General features: G+C 44.0%; 1 protein-coding gene across 10 annotated transcripts in view; it reads right to left on the bottom strand.

Annotated features, from left to right (window-relative positions):
* The window catches only part of ZBBX (zinc finger B-box domain containing), a 336,677-nt gene that overhangs the window by 245,028 nt on the left and 73,994 nt on the right, over positions 1 to 17,655 (bottom strand). For all 10 annotated transcript variants that reach the window (XM_077290622.1, XM_077290624.1, XM_077290619.1 and 7 more), the window contains exon 2: positions 7,612 to 7,706. In XM_077290622.1, coding sequence (XP_077146737.1) covers positions 7,612 to 7,676 — 65 coding nt within the window. In that variant the 5' untranslated portion in view covers positions 7,677 to 7,706. The remainder of the gene's footprint in view (positions 1 to 7,611; positions 7,707 to 17,655) is intronic.

The raw sequence follows: 17,655 nt of genomic DNA, 5'->3' as shown, positions 1-17,655 counted from the left end.
TTCATCTTCAACTGCTTGAGTGTCGTCATCTTCCCACGGCCAGCGAATGCACTGACGGTGTCACAGCCTGTAAATGCATGCATACCAATCAATGAATCACATACGCTGCCTCCCAATGTTCGGCTCAGAGTGGTGATATCCAGGAATCTTGTCCGGTTCTGTGTACCGCATTTCTGGAACAGGTGGGATGGGATTTTGTGGCACATGCCCAGACACAGGACCATGACATCAGTATCCTCCGAAGTGATGATGACCGACTTGTAACCAGATTCTGCTGCATGAAGAGCATGGAGAAGGAGGCGTGTGTCTGCTTCTTCTTGATTTGACTTAAGGTCAGCAGCCTCTTCCCACTGTTCTTTGGTGATCTTAAAGCAGAGCTGCTCACATGTGACATACAGCTCCTTCTCCTCAAGCTTCTCCCTGTGGTGTTTCGCCTTCCATTCTTCTACCAGAAACTTTATGAGACTTGCCTTGTTGGAGGAACTACTTAGAAGCTTTTTCCACTGCTGGATGTTGTGCCCATGTTGAATGTTCTTGAAATGGATCCCTGTGCCTTCATATCTGTTGACTCTTTCTGTATCTTTGATGGATGTCTCCTTGTAGACGTCAAAGACAATATCAATGCGCTTGCTCTTAGCACCCTCATGGATAGCGCGACTCATTGCTGTGCCTGCTAGCTGGCCAAATGTTGCATTGTTTCCCTTCAGTTTCTGAACCAGGCTCATCCCATCAATGATGGTTGCAGAGGGCTCGGGGATCACTTCTGCAGGATGAGCATTCCTCTCCAACTCCCTTGCGAGGGCAGCCTTGTTGGTCTTGCGGATAGACCCATCACCATTGGCAAGTGCCCATGGCAATGGACCCAGGGGATGAGTCAAGACATCACTCATTTGTAGCTTTCTGTTCTCAGCTACAAGTATCATCTGGCCAAATAGGTTTCTGTCAGCCTTCAAAATTACCTCCTTGCCAAGACCTTGTCTGCGTGTCTTCATTTGGATGTTAGAGAACGTTTTAAGTTTGTTCTTCGTCATCTTGTCATGAAACAATGTAGTTGGCTTATCGGTACCCAAACGCTCATCCTTGAATGTTTGATATGCATCCTCTCCTATACTGTATGCCCCTTGAAGGTCTTTGGCTACATCTGGTGGTGCTACAGTCGCTGTTGACAAACTGATAAGTTCACCATTATGCTCTTTGTTGAAGGGGTTCACCCAACCTGTCTCCAGCAGTTGAACGAAAGATTGGACATCGGCTTCATCTCTTCTAATCCTAGACACCTGTAGGTCTGAATGGCTGAAGTCAGTATATTGTTGGCCTACCAGGGCCCTCAGCTGCCTCAAGTACATACTGCGGTACTCTGATGTCAGGTAGAACCTGGAAACAGCTCCAACTTTGAGGCTGAAGCCTTTTGTGCCCCCTGGTGTCTGGGTGTCTTTGTTGATTGTCTCTTCAATGGTCTGGTCCACAGGAATTCGTCCAAAAGGATTCTTGCTACCGATCTGGACCGAAAAGCCACCTTGCATGAAGTATTCATGGACCTCTGGGTGTTCTATGGGCAGCCGAGACATTGTGGCATAGTAATAGGTTAGGTATCGGGCATAGTTGACCTTGTCATAGGCAAAACACCATGGTATCATCTGTCGGATTGCTCCTAGGTGAAGCATCCAGTTGCCTTCTCTTGAAGCTCGAACCAGGGCCAGCATGGTCTCGACCATGTCCAAGTATGACATCCAGAATGCTGAGAGTTGTTCATTTCTGAGGGTCTCAAGATAAACTTGAAAGAGCTTCAGGGTAAGTGTGCAAGATTCATTATCCAAGAGCTTTTCGAAGGATCCCTGCGACACACTGATGCGAAAGTTTGTGATGTTCTTCAGTGTTTCATCCAGATGGTGAAGGTCCCTTGCATGGTTTTCTTCTAGCCATGGAAGGAAGTTTTTCCATGCAAGCCTCATAAGTGCTTCATAGACCAGCTTGTGTAGTCTCACTGCTCTGTTGTACCTCCGGCCGTCCATCACTCCAGACACTGATCCTTCAGCGATTACACCGGATTCAACACACAGATCTCTAAGGCCTGCATCCTGAAATCTGTTCCCTATGATAGAGAGGAGATTACAGATTGTGTGGAAGACACCCATTCTAATTATAATGTTCTTGAACTTCTCCTGTTTCCAGATAACCTCGGCAGCTTTGGCATAGAGTGCTTGATCAAACACACACACAATTCTGTTAAGCTTCAGGGTCTGCATGATGGCATGTGTTTGCTCCAAGACTTCATTCACAGTGGACATGGCTGTTGCAGGAGCATTGATAGTGGGCAGGTAGCTTACAGTGTCCTGGGCCACTACAATGTCGCTGCGGATTTTTATGTTGAACCCAGTCCAACTGCTGGTGGTCTGATCCTCATGGTCTGACATTCTAGCCAGAAGCCAGATATGGTTTTTGGTTTTTGAATCCTGGACCTCCTTGGTAGTGTTAACATTCGAAGTCTCAATCCTGGGTGGCTCTCCCCGCTGCCCAACATTGTATATCGGTAGCATTAATTCTGTCAGAGTTATGCTTCTTTTCTTCGACTTGGTTACATCTGGCAGGACTTTCTTTGTCACAGAGCATGCAACATTGGACTGAACAGCAATGCCATTGACTCTATGAGATGTACCTGCTCCACTTAGTGTCTCCTCAAGTCTGTCAATGTTATCCCAGGCCAGGGTTGTGAACACACCTGGGTAGATACTTGCTGGCATTGGGATGTCATCCTTTGAACATTCCAACTTCTGGATACAAAGGGCTGTATCGATCTCCTCAGCCATTGAATATGACACACAGTGGCCAAGACGATTCAGAGTTCGAATCAGTTCTGTATTGCCGGTCAAAGACTTAACTGCAAAGGATAGCAGTACGTGCTTTGGTGGCTTTGTCTTTCCATTGGTAACAGCAAAAACCAAGTCACTGCCGAAGGATGTGGCAAGACGTTGAGCTCTTTCACAGGTAGTTTGGCACTCACAATCTCCTGTAAGCAGGGTTTGCAGGAATTGAGTGACTAATGCAGGAACGACATTCTGATCTGTATTGGGAGGCCATGGCTGACTCACATCTTGCTTCTTGATCTCATTCCTTAGCTGCATTGCTGCTTTGGTTACGATATCTCCAGAGTTAGCAGCTCTTGCTTCTTGCAGATCTTTTGTCATGCTGTGTACTTGCCGGACAAGGTCGTCCATTGATAGGCTACATGGATAGACTAGAAGCTTACCTTTCTCATCTGAGAGAAAGCGGAGTGATTCCCCAATCTCTGTTTCAAGTTTTCGTCGAACATGTTTCTTTGTCGATGGTTTCAGTTGGATGATACCACGGGATATCATTAATCTCTCAAGCCTAGATGTGAGGTTTATCATAGGCAGTACTTCTGGGTTTGGGAACAATTTAGTCCTTATATACAAGAAGAGTTCTTCAAGGGCCTCTTTCTCTGCCTCTTCGTAGCGTACTTCCTCGCTTTCGACCTGATTTTCAGCTGCACTAGACCTACAGGCCACTTGGGAATCATCTTTTGTGAATAGTTTGTAGCACGACTTGTGGTAGTGCCCCTCTGCAGCAACAAGGTCTCTGCTAAGTAAACCAAGTATTCTCTGTGTGCCTTTCCTTATCGCTGCTCTGCGGATCGTCTCATCTGCTCGTAGCTCAACACACTGGACAATTGGCTCCCTTGTTTGTTTTCCTTTTAGGTACTTGCTTGACTTCTCACAGAAGATACATACTTTGGCATACACCCTGCTATCACTGGGGGCACCCCTCGGTAGCTTCCTCATGGAGATTTTGCTTGCTGTTTCGACATTGACACCCTTGCCAAGGATAGAATCCAGTGACTTCTTCATTGTAAAGATACTACGACATTTACGGTGATATTGTATGTGTGGTATTTCTCCTTCTTCAAGGCCCTTAGCTGCTACCAGGACTGATTCATGCTGCCTGATCTCTGCAGCCCTAAGCAATGTTTTCCAGGAGTCCAAATCCTTAAGGGACGCCAGATCATCGCTGTCATCATTAGAGCAGTGTATGATACAGTCGATCCGTGATTTCTTCCTTGCTGGTACTTCCATCATGCCGTTAGATAGTCAGTAAACACCTGCAAACACAAAGAAAAACATTAAAATTTTATTTACCGTATTTCCTGGCGTATAAGACGACTTTTTAGCCATGAAAAACATGGCTCCAAGAGGGCGGTTGTCTTATACGCCGAATACAGCCGCCGGGGGGAAAGGCCGCCGCGCAGGGAAGGAGGAGGCAGGGGCCCACCTTCATGAGGCGCTCGTTCTTAGAGCTGGGAGCGCTGGTGCTAGGTGACTGTTCCCCCTCTCTCCACAAGTTCCTTACCAGCAGCAGCACACAGTACAGGACTACAGGACCTGTGGTGATGTCACGGCCATGTGATCAGTCACAAGCCTGGGAGGTGTCAGCCTCTACAGAGGGAGATAGGAGCTCTGCAGAGAAGACCGGAGAGTCCTGTTCAGCACAGAACGTGTATGTGTCAGTGTGTGTGCGTGTGTTGGGGCACCTCAGGGTGTCTTCAAATGTGACATAGCCCCCTAGATTTCTTCCAGTAAAATTTGCACTCCAAAAGTCATTTGGCGCTCCTTCCCTTCCGAGGCCTGCCGTTCCCCAATACTGCAGTGTACGACAACATATCGGGTGTTGTTGTGTTCGGGAGAGATTGGTGAACAAATAGTGGGGTGCATTTTTTGCTGGTACACCTCTTAAAAATAAAAAAATGAGCCTAAAATGACACCTTCATGTAAAAAATGCACTTTTTCCATTTTCTCAACCAAGTGTTTCCAACTACTGTGAAACACTGGTTGGGTCAAAGTGGTCACTATACCCCCTAAAAGATTCCTTGGGGGTGTAGTTTCCAAAATAGGGTCACTTTTTGGGGTTTCCACTGTGGGGGTACCTCAGGCAGCCTTCAAATGTGACATGGCCCCCTAGATTTCTTCCAGTGAATCCGCCACCCAAAAACCACATAGCGCTCCTTCCGTGTTGAGCTGTGCTGTGTGCCCATACTTTAGTTTACGAGTACATGTGGGGTGTTTCTATAAACTGCAGAATTAGGGTAACCAAGTTTGGGTTTGCCGTTAACCCTTGCTAGGTTGCAGGTAAAATTGGATTACAATGTAATATCTGGAAAAAAAATGAAATTTTGAAATTTCGCCTTCATTCTGCTAAAATTCCTGTGGAACACCTAAAGGGTTAACAGTTTTTAAAAATGAGTTTTGAACAGCTTGAGGGGTGTAGTTTGCAAAATGGGGTAATTTATGGGTGGTTTCTGTTATGTAAGCCCCTTAAAGTGACTTCAGAAGTGACTTGGTCCTTTGAAAAGTGGGTTTTGCTGTAAATGTGAAAAATTGCGCATAAAACTATAAGCCCTATTACGTCGTAAAACAATAAGGTTTCATTTTCAAAATGATGCCAATATGAAGTAAACATGTGGGGAGTGTAAATTAATAACTATTATGGGGGGTATCAGTATTTTTGTAAAAAGCAGAGAATTTCAAAGTTAAAAAATTGCCGATTTTTCCAAAATTTCCGAATATTTAGCATTTTTTTATATAGAAAGGTAAAATATATTGACTCCCATTTAGCACTGACGTGAAGTACAATATGTCACGAGAAAACAATCTCAGAATGGCTTGGATAGGTGAAAGCGTTCCAAAGTTATTAGCCCATGAAGTGGCACAGGTCAGATTGGCTTAGGCACTTGGGTACAAATAGGCCTAGGGCTGAAGGGGTTAATAAGCTACGTATATGTAAGGGCTATCATATCAAAAAATAAACTACAGACATGCATCTACCTAAAAATACCAAAGAGAATTAGTCACTCCGCTTGGTACCGATATCGTCAAATTTGGTTCTTGGCTCATGGACTACTAGCTGTTCCATGGGGGTTGTCTGACTTACAAGCAGAGGTAGCTGAACAGAATGTTCTCATAGGCCCATCCAATCACCTAACTTAGATCAATGTCTGTAAGCCAAAACTGGGAGTGGGTCAAACTTTAGAAGTACAAATGTCTCCATTATTCCTTTTTTGCTTTTGATTTATTTGTGATTTCGGCTTACAAATACTAATATGAAATACTGATTAATGAGGACCTGGTGAGTGGCGACAGTGGTCAGATTTTACTCTTATTTTAAGGCTGGGGTCACACTTGCGAGTTCAATGCAAGAAGCTCGCACGAGTCTCTCGGATCTAATCCTGGCACTGCCAGCGACACTCGGGACCGGAGCGTGCGGCTGCATGTATTTCTATGGAGCCGCACGCTCCAATCCCGAGTGCCGGCAGCAGTGCCTGGACTTGATGTGAGAGACTCGAGCGAGTGTCTCACATTGAACTCGCAAGTGTGACCCCGGCCTAATCCTGCTTCTCGTCTAAGTTTTCAGTGTTGTTTTATTATGGGTTTTTTTTAACATGGGCATGTTTATTTAGTACTAATCTTTATGTTCTTTACCAAGGGGGCATGGCTCACAGATTCTCAAGGGGTGTGCCTTTAGGCTGTGCAGCATAATTACCCTGTAAGCTACACCCCCTTACTAAAGAACAAAAACATTAGTATCAAATAAAAAGGTCCTAATCTCTTGAACTGTATTGTGGATATAGAAAAATAAAAAAAGGTATAGTCAGGGGTGCAGCAGAAATGAAATAAGAGCAAAAACGGTCCACATTTGACCTGGTGACAGGTCCACTTCATGTACTGCAATGTGAGCGTGGCGTTACCGGTCCTACAGATGCATCTTCACTTATTTAGACTGAAAACACACAAGTAGTATGAGGTGCTATTTTTTATGCAGTTTTTGATCTATAGCCAGAGGTGATATCGCTAGAAGTTCTCTCAGTAGATTTCCAATTCCTTTTGAATCCACTCCTAAAATCCACACTGAGGCCACGCTCCCACTATGAGCTTTTGGTGCATTTTTGACGCTGCATGTGTTTGCTGCATCAAGAACGCAGCGTCTTACAGTTGCAACAACACAACGTGGGTAGAATTTATAGAAAGCTCACGCCCTCTATGCTTCTTTTTAACGCTGCGTAAACTGACCTGCAGTGCGTTTTTCAAATCTGCAACATGTTACTTACTCTTGAAGGTACAATGAGTAAAATTCCCTAAAAAAATGCACGTGCTTATATTGTGTTTCCAAGGTGGAAACGCATCAAAATCGCATGTAATACGCACCTACATATGTCAATAAAGTTTTGTCACAGCAAAAAAAATAAAGTATTCAAAATAAAGCAGCTTTATTTAAAAGATCACACAATTGATAAAAAACACATGTTAAAAAAAGGTCACAAAAACGCAATGAAAAAACACAAGTCATTTAAATAATAGGTGGAGAAATGGTGCAGAAAATCTGCTACATCAAAAACACACCAAAAGCTCATTGTGGGAACGTAGCCTAAATCTGCACAAAAAACTGCATGTGTGATTTCAGCCTTTCCCAGCCCGCACACGAGACCCTCTTATAGCGCCCCACGTAGCCTCTCACACTTCAGTGTGTAGTAGAAAAGTCAGACCTCCTCATTTTACCACACACACACAGTTGTCAGATTATCATCTGAGGTATTGGACTCACCGAGCTTTTAATCTGACAGAGTTCCCACTCTTCGCAGGAGGAACCATAACAAACTCTCCGCTCATGCTCGCTGCAGAAGTCGCTTCTACCAGAACCTGACAAAAAGAACAGAAGAACAGTTGTAACTCTGTAGGTCCCTCACACGTAACAGTATTCAGATCCATTCCCCTGTGTGACTTGTGGTTACATATGACACAAGTGCTGGTAATGTCTCTACCCATCAATCCCGCTGTGTAACGCGCTGACGGGCGACACATCGCACACTCGCATTGCCTACTAGAGGTAATGTAGAAAGGTTACCGGCGCCTCACATACATTATATGCATACAAGCTGCAGGAAAGTGCTGCAAAATGGCACATCAACGTCTACATTGTACACTGATGGATATCTGACGGCTACCTGGCCAGCGCCCTAGGGTGCATGCAGGAACACAAAGTATGTGGTCATACAATGCAGAGGCGTACAGTGAACCTTATTGTGACCCTATTCCAGGTACCGGTATTAAAACAAACAACACCTACTCAGAGCCCCCTGTGGGACCATATTAATGCACACGTAGGGTCCGTAGTGTGCCTGCAGACAAAGCAGGCAGGCATAGGCGCCACAATACAATGATGTTGTTGTGCCGCCGGTAACAGGACATCTTGTACGCAGACAATGTGGATTCTGCTCTAAAGATTATAATAAGTTGTTTTCTGTCTGATTTTCCTGTGAAGCGTGGATTGCTTTATTCATCTTTGCTTTGCTCCCATTTGAATAATGTCCTTGTGGTGTAAGGAGTGGCCCTTAATTAACCATAAAGGTTTTTCTATGGTAAACCTAGACAAATACTGTATCAGTGATAGCAATTTCAAGTTATTTATTATAAATTATGCATTGCTTATATTGCACCATTAATTCGACAGAACTTTACAGACATTATAATCACTGGGGCTCACAACTGAAATTCCCTATCAGTATGTCTTTGGAGTGTGGGAGGAAACCAGAGCACCCGAAGGAAACCCACGCAAACACGGGGAGAACATACAAACTCCTTGCAAATCCATAGCTGCAAACCAACAGTGCAAACCTCTGTGCTGCTAAAAGGTTGTCCACTACCATTTCACTTTTTCATTGTTGACCTATATTAAGAGGATGAAAACTTTGATGGGCGGAGCACTTCTTTAACCCCTTTCTGAAATCAGGTGTAATAGAGTGCCGAGGTTGGACTCCCCCTGTTTGGTGCGGGCTCAGGCGCTGAGCCCGCACTTTTCCGGGCACATGTCAGCTGATTTAGACATGTCCCTGCAACAGCCGTGGGTGGAATCACGCTCCACCTGTGCCTGTTAACTAGTTAAATGCCACTGTCAATTTCTGACAGCGGCATGTAACTCGCGCTTACCGGAAGCGCCTCACTAATCCGCCCACTGGTGAACCCTTAATGATCGGGGGTCACCGATGGGCCAGCATGACAACCAGAGGTCTCCAGCAGACCTCTATGGTTGTCATTGCCGGATTGCTATGAGCACTGCCCTGTGGTCGGTGCTCACAACAAGAGAGCATTTCTGCAACACACACAGGTGATCTAATCAAACTACTAATCAAACCAAATCGCTAAACGGCGTAACAGGAAAAAAATTCAAAACATTAGAATTTTAAGTTTTCTGGGTCGCTGGCGCCGCTACATTCCAATAAAATGCAATAACAGGCGATGAAAATATTGTATCTACACCAATATGGTATCAATAAAAACATCAACTCGGCGTGCAAAAAATAAGCCCACACTGGAGACGCTACAAGTCTTAGAAAATGGCACCATTTTTTTTTACCAAACTTTTGATTTTTTTAACCACTTAAATAAAAAAGAACCTAGACATGTTTGGTGTCTATGAAGTTGCAATGACCTCGAGAATTATAAGGGCAGGTCGGTTTTAGGCTATGTTCACACGATCCTTTTTTGGATCCTTTTTTTTTCAGGTCCTGTTTTGGAAAATCCGCAGTGCAAAACTGCACTGCTGATTTTCCGACTGTTTCTTCTGCGGATTCCTCTGCGGGTTTTCAACAGCACTTTCCTATTGGTGCATGTTGAAAACAGGAGCGGAATCCGCAGCAAGAATTGACATGGTACTTCTTTTTTTCCGCAGAAAATCAGCGCGGATTTTCCAGCGGAAAAAAGGATCGTCGGCACAGCGGGTTTTGTTTTCCATTGGGTTACATTGTACTGTAACCTGCATGGAAAAAGGATGCGGATCCGCAGCTGCAATTCCGCTGCGGATCCGCAGCAAAAACCACAGCGTGTGAACATGGCCTTAGCATTTACTGAACATGGTACAAAAAATAAAACAAGAAACAACTGTGGAATTGCACTTTATTTTTTGCAATTTCACCGCACTTGGAATTTTTTCCCATTTTCCAGTACACGATATGTTAAAACTAATGGTGATATTCAAAAGCACAACTTGTCCCGCAAAAAACAAGCCTTCACATGACCATAGTGACCAAAAAATAAAAAAAAGTTAGAGCTCTGGGAAGAAGGGGAGAAAAAAATGAAAACGCGAAAACGAAAATACCTCTTGTCGTTAAGGGGTTAAAACAGGGTACAGGCTGGTGCACAACACTACTTAGTGTGACTCCTAAAAAAAACGCTGGGAGTTCAAATGACTAAAATCGCATAGCCGCATATTCAGATCCACCACCATTAACCTAGTATTATAGTTTAGTGAGCCACTATTGACCCACCACCATAATAAAAGACAGGCGACCTTATATGTGTAACACCAAATGCTATGTATACCTGTAATTCATTAATATCAGCTACGCAACCACCGCCTGCTCTCTGTCATTGATCACTGTATGTACAGACATGGCTGCATTCAAAAACTGATTTTCCTTCTGTCATATTACAAGATATATATCATACTGAACTGAGGCAGGCGAAATAAAATGCCAGTAAATCATTTATGCATAAGAATCTTGCAGCTGCTGTGTCCTCACATGAAAGGTGAGCTGAAAATAGCTTGTATCCTACTGTATAATAAACCCCCAGGCGCAGCTCAGCACACTGATACTTGTCTGCTCGAAAATGTTCTGAAGGGGCGATTCCCAAAAAAAAAGCAAGTTATCCCTTATCCAATGTCTAAGGCATAACTTGCCGATTGCTGTGGGTCCTAGGACCCCAGACATCAGGGTTCTAGTGTCCCTAGTATGGAATTGGGCAGTGGTGCACATGCTCAACCTCCGCTCCATTGATTGACTATGATGCTGCTGGAGAAAGCCACGTGGAGCGCTCGGCTACTTCCAGCAATCTCATTGACATTGAATGGACCAGAAGCCAAGCATGTGCGCCACCACTCCATTCAGGACTGCGCTGCAGAGCCCTGTACTCAGTGTTCTTGAGTTACTGGGGGTCCTAGTGCTCAGACGCCCAGAGAACACCAAGTTACCGTATCTACCTGTGGATAACTTGCTTTTTTTAAGAATAATCCTTTAATTTTAAACGTCTTCCTACAATGCAAAAAATGTATAATTTAATAAAACAGGACATAAAATACACATTACCTAACCAGAACAGTGACTGAGGGACTGTGCACCCTGCATCTAGGTCATCAAAGATGCTGGACGTATCCCATTAAAGGGGTTGTCCGGTCCAAATCACACTTTGTGTGACTGCAGACTTACGAGTCCACCCTGCGCATGCACTGTGTGCTGCATAGACTCGCCGGTTCCCGACCTGGGACCGGAGGGTATGTATGAGTTATACATACTCCCGGACAGTGAGTGCGGCCATGTAATATTGTTTGTTATGATCTGGTGGCCTAAGAGCAGCATGAGACGTACTCTGGAGAAGGTGGTACCTGTACTGACCGCAGACCCTGAACTTAACACCGCAACTAGAAGTAGCCGTGGAATGTACCTATCACTCCCTAGACATCTCGACACAGCCGGAGGACTAATTACCCCTAGAGATAGGAAAGGGAAAACTATCTTGCCTCAGAGAAAATTCCCAAAGGATAGCCAGCCCCCCACAAATATTGACTGTGAGAGGAGAGGGAAAAAACATACACAGACTGAAATCAGAATTTAGCAAAGGAGGCCACTTCTAGCTAAATAGAAAGGATAGGACAGATTACTATGCGGTCAGTATTAAAACACTAGAAAATATCCACCACAGAAAATACAAAAATCTACACAGCAAACTAAAGATATGGAGGGTATATCTGCATCTCCAGAGAAACCAGCTTGGCTAAACAAATCCTTATTCAGACCAAGCTGGACAAGACAAAAACATGGAAAAGAACTGAACAATAAGGCCACAGCATGTGGACAGCAAAAATCAAGGCCAGAACTTATCTTTGTTGAAAGGAACAGCAAGCAGGAGAGAGCAGGCAAGGATGTGAATCCTCCAGGAACAATGGACAACTGGCACTGACTAAAGGGTCAAGCAAGGCTAAATAGCCCAGTCAGGATTGCAAAAACTTGACACACCTGATGAATGCTGGGATCCAGAGACAGCAGCACTACCACTTATAACCACCGGAGGGAGCCCAAGAGCAGAATTCACAACAATTGTTCTCCCTATGAATATTGTTTCTCTATTTGCGGTTTGGTTTACATGGGTATTGAATCTCGGATTATATATCCACTTGTTTGAGCAGTGTTCACATTATTGTTTATACTGGTTATTGTACACCAGTGTTTTCAATGTTTTAACTAGTGATGAGCGACTATACTCGTTACTCGAGATTTCCCGAGCACACTCGGGGGTCCTCCGAGTATTTTTTAGTGCTCGGAGATTTAGTTTTTCTTGCCGCAGCTGAATGATTTACATCTGTTAGCCAGCATAAGTACATGTGGGGATTCCCTAGCAACCAGGCAACCCCCACATGTACTTATGCTGGCTAACAGATGTAAATCATTCAGCTGCGGCGAAGAAAACTAAATCTCCGAGCACTAAAAAATACTCGAAGGACACCCGAGCATGCTCAAGAAATCTTGAGTTAGGGTATGTGTCCACGTTCAGGATTGCATCAGGATTTGGTCAGGATTTTACATCAGTATTTGTAAGCCAAAACCAGGAGTGGGTGATAAATACAGAAGTGGAGCATATGTTTCTATTATACTTTCCCTCTAATTGTTCCACTCCTGGTTTTGGCTTACAAATACTGATGTAAAATCCTGACCAAATCCTGATGCAATCCTGAACGTGGACACATACACTAACGAGTATATTCGCTAATCACTACTTTTAACCATTTTCCCCTTGTATATGTTGATGTGCAGTAATGGGTTAACACACCAACAGGTGGACTAATCAGGCATCCTAAACTGATAGACTCACATGAGTGAGCAGGGTGTCACTATAAGGCCGGGATCACACATGCGAGAAATACAGCCGAGTCTCGCATCTTAATACCAGGCATTGCCGCCATCACTCAGGAGCGGAGCCTGCAACTCCATGTATTGCTATGCGGCAGCACGCTCCGCTCCGGGGTGCAGGCAGCAGTGCCGGGTATTAACATGCGAGACTCGGTCGTGTTTCTCGCATGTGTGATCCCGGCCTAACTCTGCTGCATTTTATTTAAGACAGGCTTACTCAGACTGATCTCTAACCATGAACAAGGCTCGTACAAGCTGAAACGCGTTGGTCTCATCCACACTGGTGGAAGTGGCCCACTACGATGTTTTGACTGTTTTACTACAATAAGTGTTGGACTTTTACAGCCTTTACTTGCACTGCGCTGGATTTTCTCTATTTTGATTCAATTCAGTCGGTATAGTCATAACACAAGTCTGCTTTTTCGGTCGTTGATTTTCTAGCAAAGTTCCCTATTCACGTATCTTCCAAGCGATGTCTGTTTTTCGATGTAGTTGACAGGAGAAGCTTTACCTCCTTTTTTCTACAACAGAAAACATTTAGAAACATCGCCAACCTTGACCATGAGTTGAGTCTGGCATTGCAAATAGCTGGAATACGGCATACCATCCATGGACGTGGTGACGCTATTATTTCTTGAAAGATTACATGTTTTTGTCAACCTGCAAGAAGACACATTTATCTGCAAGGGTTTGTGCTGAAGACTGTATAACAGGGACGAGAGCTATCCGTTGTTTTGATGGATTGCGTTCATGTTATTCTATGGAGGGGTGCACATGTCCCGAGTTTCTCTTCGGACCGGGTAGGTTGATGAAAATAACCATAGCATGCACAATTTACCTCCAAGAATTGGAAGCCACTGGCCCATTCAACTCTATGGTTCTATGGAAAAAAATCGGACTGCACTCGAATAACATCTGAGTATAGTCCAATGTTCATGGATTGACATTATTGAGAATATGGAGAAACTTATTTTTCTCTGCACCTCAGAGAATATCGGATCCCACTCTGATCAGAGTCTGACTGGTGTGTAATTAGCATAATCCGGCCAATTTTCTCAGATGTGGAGAAAACGGTTATCTGCACCTGCCTTAAGGCTACGACATCAGAAGATAATCGCTATTGGTGGCAAGCTCCACCCTAGGTCTGTGAAAGTGAGTGTGTACCTGAGCTATAAGTATTATTCTGAAAATTCTCCAATAGAACATTTTGTTATATATATATATATATATATATATATATATATATACATACATATCAGGGAAGCAACAGCCAGCGAAACGAACGTTGAGGACAGCGGGAAGGTGTGCTGCTACAACCATATTAATAGATTTCTGCTCTTTTACTTATTTACCGCCTGTATTACTATCTTTTTGCAGCTATCTGTCTAATATGCCATTTACTGCATCTGCAAGCCAAATAGCCACCCAGGATTTTGTCTGATTTAAACTGTTTACTACATATAGGCATGCAACAATACTAGATCTTGCCATAGGGCATAGACAGCTTGAGATCTGGTCCCATGTAGACCTATGCAATGTTGCTCTGACATACCATGTGTGGATTTTTGCCTTCATTAACTGATCATCATTCTGATCTCTTTTTAAGGATAGTCACTATCTGTATTAACCATCAGGGACCATTTATACGCATAACCCTCTGGTTATTACTATACTAGCAGTGCCCCTCTCGATCACTGTCACTGATCACTGTGTTTTACCTTGATCTTTTTTGTCCAGCATTTATGTATTGTTGTGTTTGTCTGTGTTTTTTTAATAAAATATATGTTTTTATTAAGTAGCATTGACTTTGGTTTCTCCTTGTATTTTTGAGCCATAGGTAGGTCTATAGTGTCACTGCAATATCTGAAATATAAGTTATTCCCAGTCAAGTATTAAATGTCAGATAATAATGATGCCTTAAACACCTGCAATAACTATCCACTTGGAGTTATAAACCACAGGATAAACATTTCTGCTATATAATACAGACATATGCTCACAAATAATCCAAAAAGCATAATATAAATGGAAAACAAAAATCCAATATAGCTTCCTTCTGTACAGTGATAAACTTCTCACATTATCACATAGAATGTGCCTGTGAGGAAAAACAACATGATGTAGGAGATTAAATGTTTACTTAGGACGATTTTACACAATATAAATATCTTCTTATTAATTACACGATTTTACACAATATAAATATCTTCTTATTAATTACATCTAGTGTAGATTAGTGATGAGCGAGTGTACTCGTTGCTCGGGTTTTCCCAAGCACGCTCGGGTGTCCTCCGAGTATTTATGACTAGAGTTGAGCGACTTTCATTTTTTTAAGATCGAGTCGGGTTTTGTGAAACCCGATTTTGTCCAGAGTCGAGTCGAGTGCAGTCGGCCGATTATCGCTAAAAGTCGGGGATCGACCGAAACACGAAACCCAATGCAAGTCAATGGGGAAGCATAGTCGGCAGTGAGTGGAGGCCAGGAAAACACCTACAGTGCCCATTTTAATGCCAAAAACATCCATTCTTGTTTCTGAAGCTTGTCAATCTTAATTAACTTTATAATAATAGTTGGGCATAGGGAATTGGGGGTCATTTGGCAAAAGTTGTGGGGGGAGTAGGGCCGGCTCAAGTTTTTCGTGGGCCCAGGAAATGCGGACTACGTCACGGCGGTGTTGCAGTGAAAGGTAAGTATTTCAACGTTGCAAGTGCTGTGATCCTGAGCAAGCAGGGGGGGCCCACTCGTTCGCACTGGCACAGGGCCCCTCAAAGTACAGCGATGTGTGTTTGCATGGCGGGGGCGCCTCCCACCAGCAGCGACACTTTTGCGTACTCTGAGGGGCCCTGTGCCAGTGACGTCGCCAACGAGTATGCCCCCCCACCTGATGAAGGAACCTGCACTTTCATCTGCACCTTCCTCTCTGTCCCTGTGTAAGGTGGTATAACATGCGGGAAGGGGAACCTTACTTTCAGCAGGGTCAGATTCTGGCTGTGTAGAGTATAAGGGGAATGTAGTGGTCTAGGTCAATGTACCAGCAGACTCATCTAGCAGTGGCTGGGCAATGGGCAGGATGAGGAGGAAACAGATATAGGGCCAAAGAATAAAGTAGGCTAAATGCAGTTCAAAATTGGTAACAGGACTAAACAGGCGGCATTGCTTTGTTCAGTGGAGTAGCAAACCCAAGAGCAGCAGACACTGTTTCAAGGGCATAACCACACTAGTAGGCCAAATGCAGTTTAATATCTGATAGTATAGGGCGAAAGCCAGAATGTGGAAGCTCAGCTTTGTTCAGTTGAGGACAACACCAGGCAGGGGCAGACAGACACCTTTAGTAGGCCGGAACAGCCAATTGCATTTTTAAAAATGGTAATTTGGAACTGAAGGTTGAAGCTCAGCTTTATTCAGTTGAGGACAACACCAGGCAGGGGCAGACAGACACCTTTAGTAGGCCGGAACAGCCAATGGCATTTTTAAAAATGGTAATTTGGAACTGAAGGTTGAAGCTCAGCTTTATTCAGTTGAGGACAACACCAGGCAGGGGCAGACATTCACCTTTAGTAGGCCGGAACAGCCAATTGCATTTTTAAAAATGGTAATTTGGAACAGAAGGTTGAAGCTCAGCTTTATTCAGTTGAGGACAACACCAGGCAGGGGCAGACAGACACCTTTAGTAGGCCGGAACAGCCAATTTTTTAAAAAAACAGCAGTTAGTAAGAGGCAGAAGGTAGAAGCTCAGCTTTATTCAGTTGAGGACAACACCAGGCAGGGGCAGACAGACACCTTTAGTAGGCCGGAACAGCCAATTGCATTTTTAAAAATGGTAATTTGGAACAGAAGGTTGAAGCTCAGCTTTATTCAGTTGAGGACAACACCAGGCAGGGGCAGACAGACACCTTTAGTAGGCCGGAACAGCCAATTGCATTTTTAAAAATGGTAATTTGGAACAGAAGGTTGAGGCTCAGCTTTATTCAGTTGAGGACAACACCAGGCAGGGGCAGACAGACACCTTTAGTAGGCCGGAACAGCCAATTGCATTTTTAAAAATGGTAATTTGGAACAGAAGGTTGAAGCTCAGCTTTATTCAGTTGAGGACAACACCAGGCAGGGGCAGACAGACACCTTTAGTAGGCCGGAACAGCCAATGGCATTTTTAAAAATGGTAATTTGGAACTGAAGGTTGAAGGTCAGCTTTATTCAGTTGAGGACAACACCAGGCAGGGGCAGACATTCACCTTTAGTAGGCCGGAACAGCCAATTGCATTTTTAAAAATGGTAATTTGGAACAGAAGGTTGAGGCTCAGCTTTATTCAGTTGAGGACAACACCAGGCAGGGGCAGACAGACACCTTTAGTAGGCCGGAACAGCCAATTGCATTTTTAAAAATGGTAATTTGGAACAGAAGGTTGAAGCTCAGCTTTATTCAGTTGAGGACAACACCAGGCAGGGGCAGACAGACACCTTTAGTAGGCCGGAACAGCCAATGGCATTTTTAAAAATGGTAATTTGGAACTGAAGGTTGAAGCTCAGCTTTATTCAGTTGAGGACAACACCAGGCAGGGGCAGACATTCACCTTTAGTAGGCCGGAACAGCCAATTGCATTTTTAAAAATGGTAATTTGGAACAGAAGGTTGAGGCTCAGCTTTATTCAGTTGAGGACAACACCAGGCAGGGGCAGACAGACACCTTT

This window comes from Ranitomeya variabilis, chromosome 2 (assembly GCF_051348905.1).
Source record: "Ranitomeya variabilis isolate aRanVar5 chromosome 2, aRanVar5.hap1, whole genome shotgun sequence".
In the NCBI taxonomy this organism is placed as follows: Eukaryota; Metazoa; Chordata; class Amphibia; order Anura; family Dendrobatidae; genus Ranitomeya; species Ranitomeya variabilis.
Note: the sequence above shows the minus strand (reverse complement) of the source record. Positions and strands in the feature narration are given on the sequence as shown.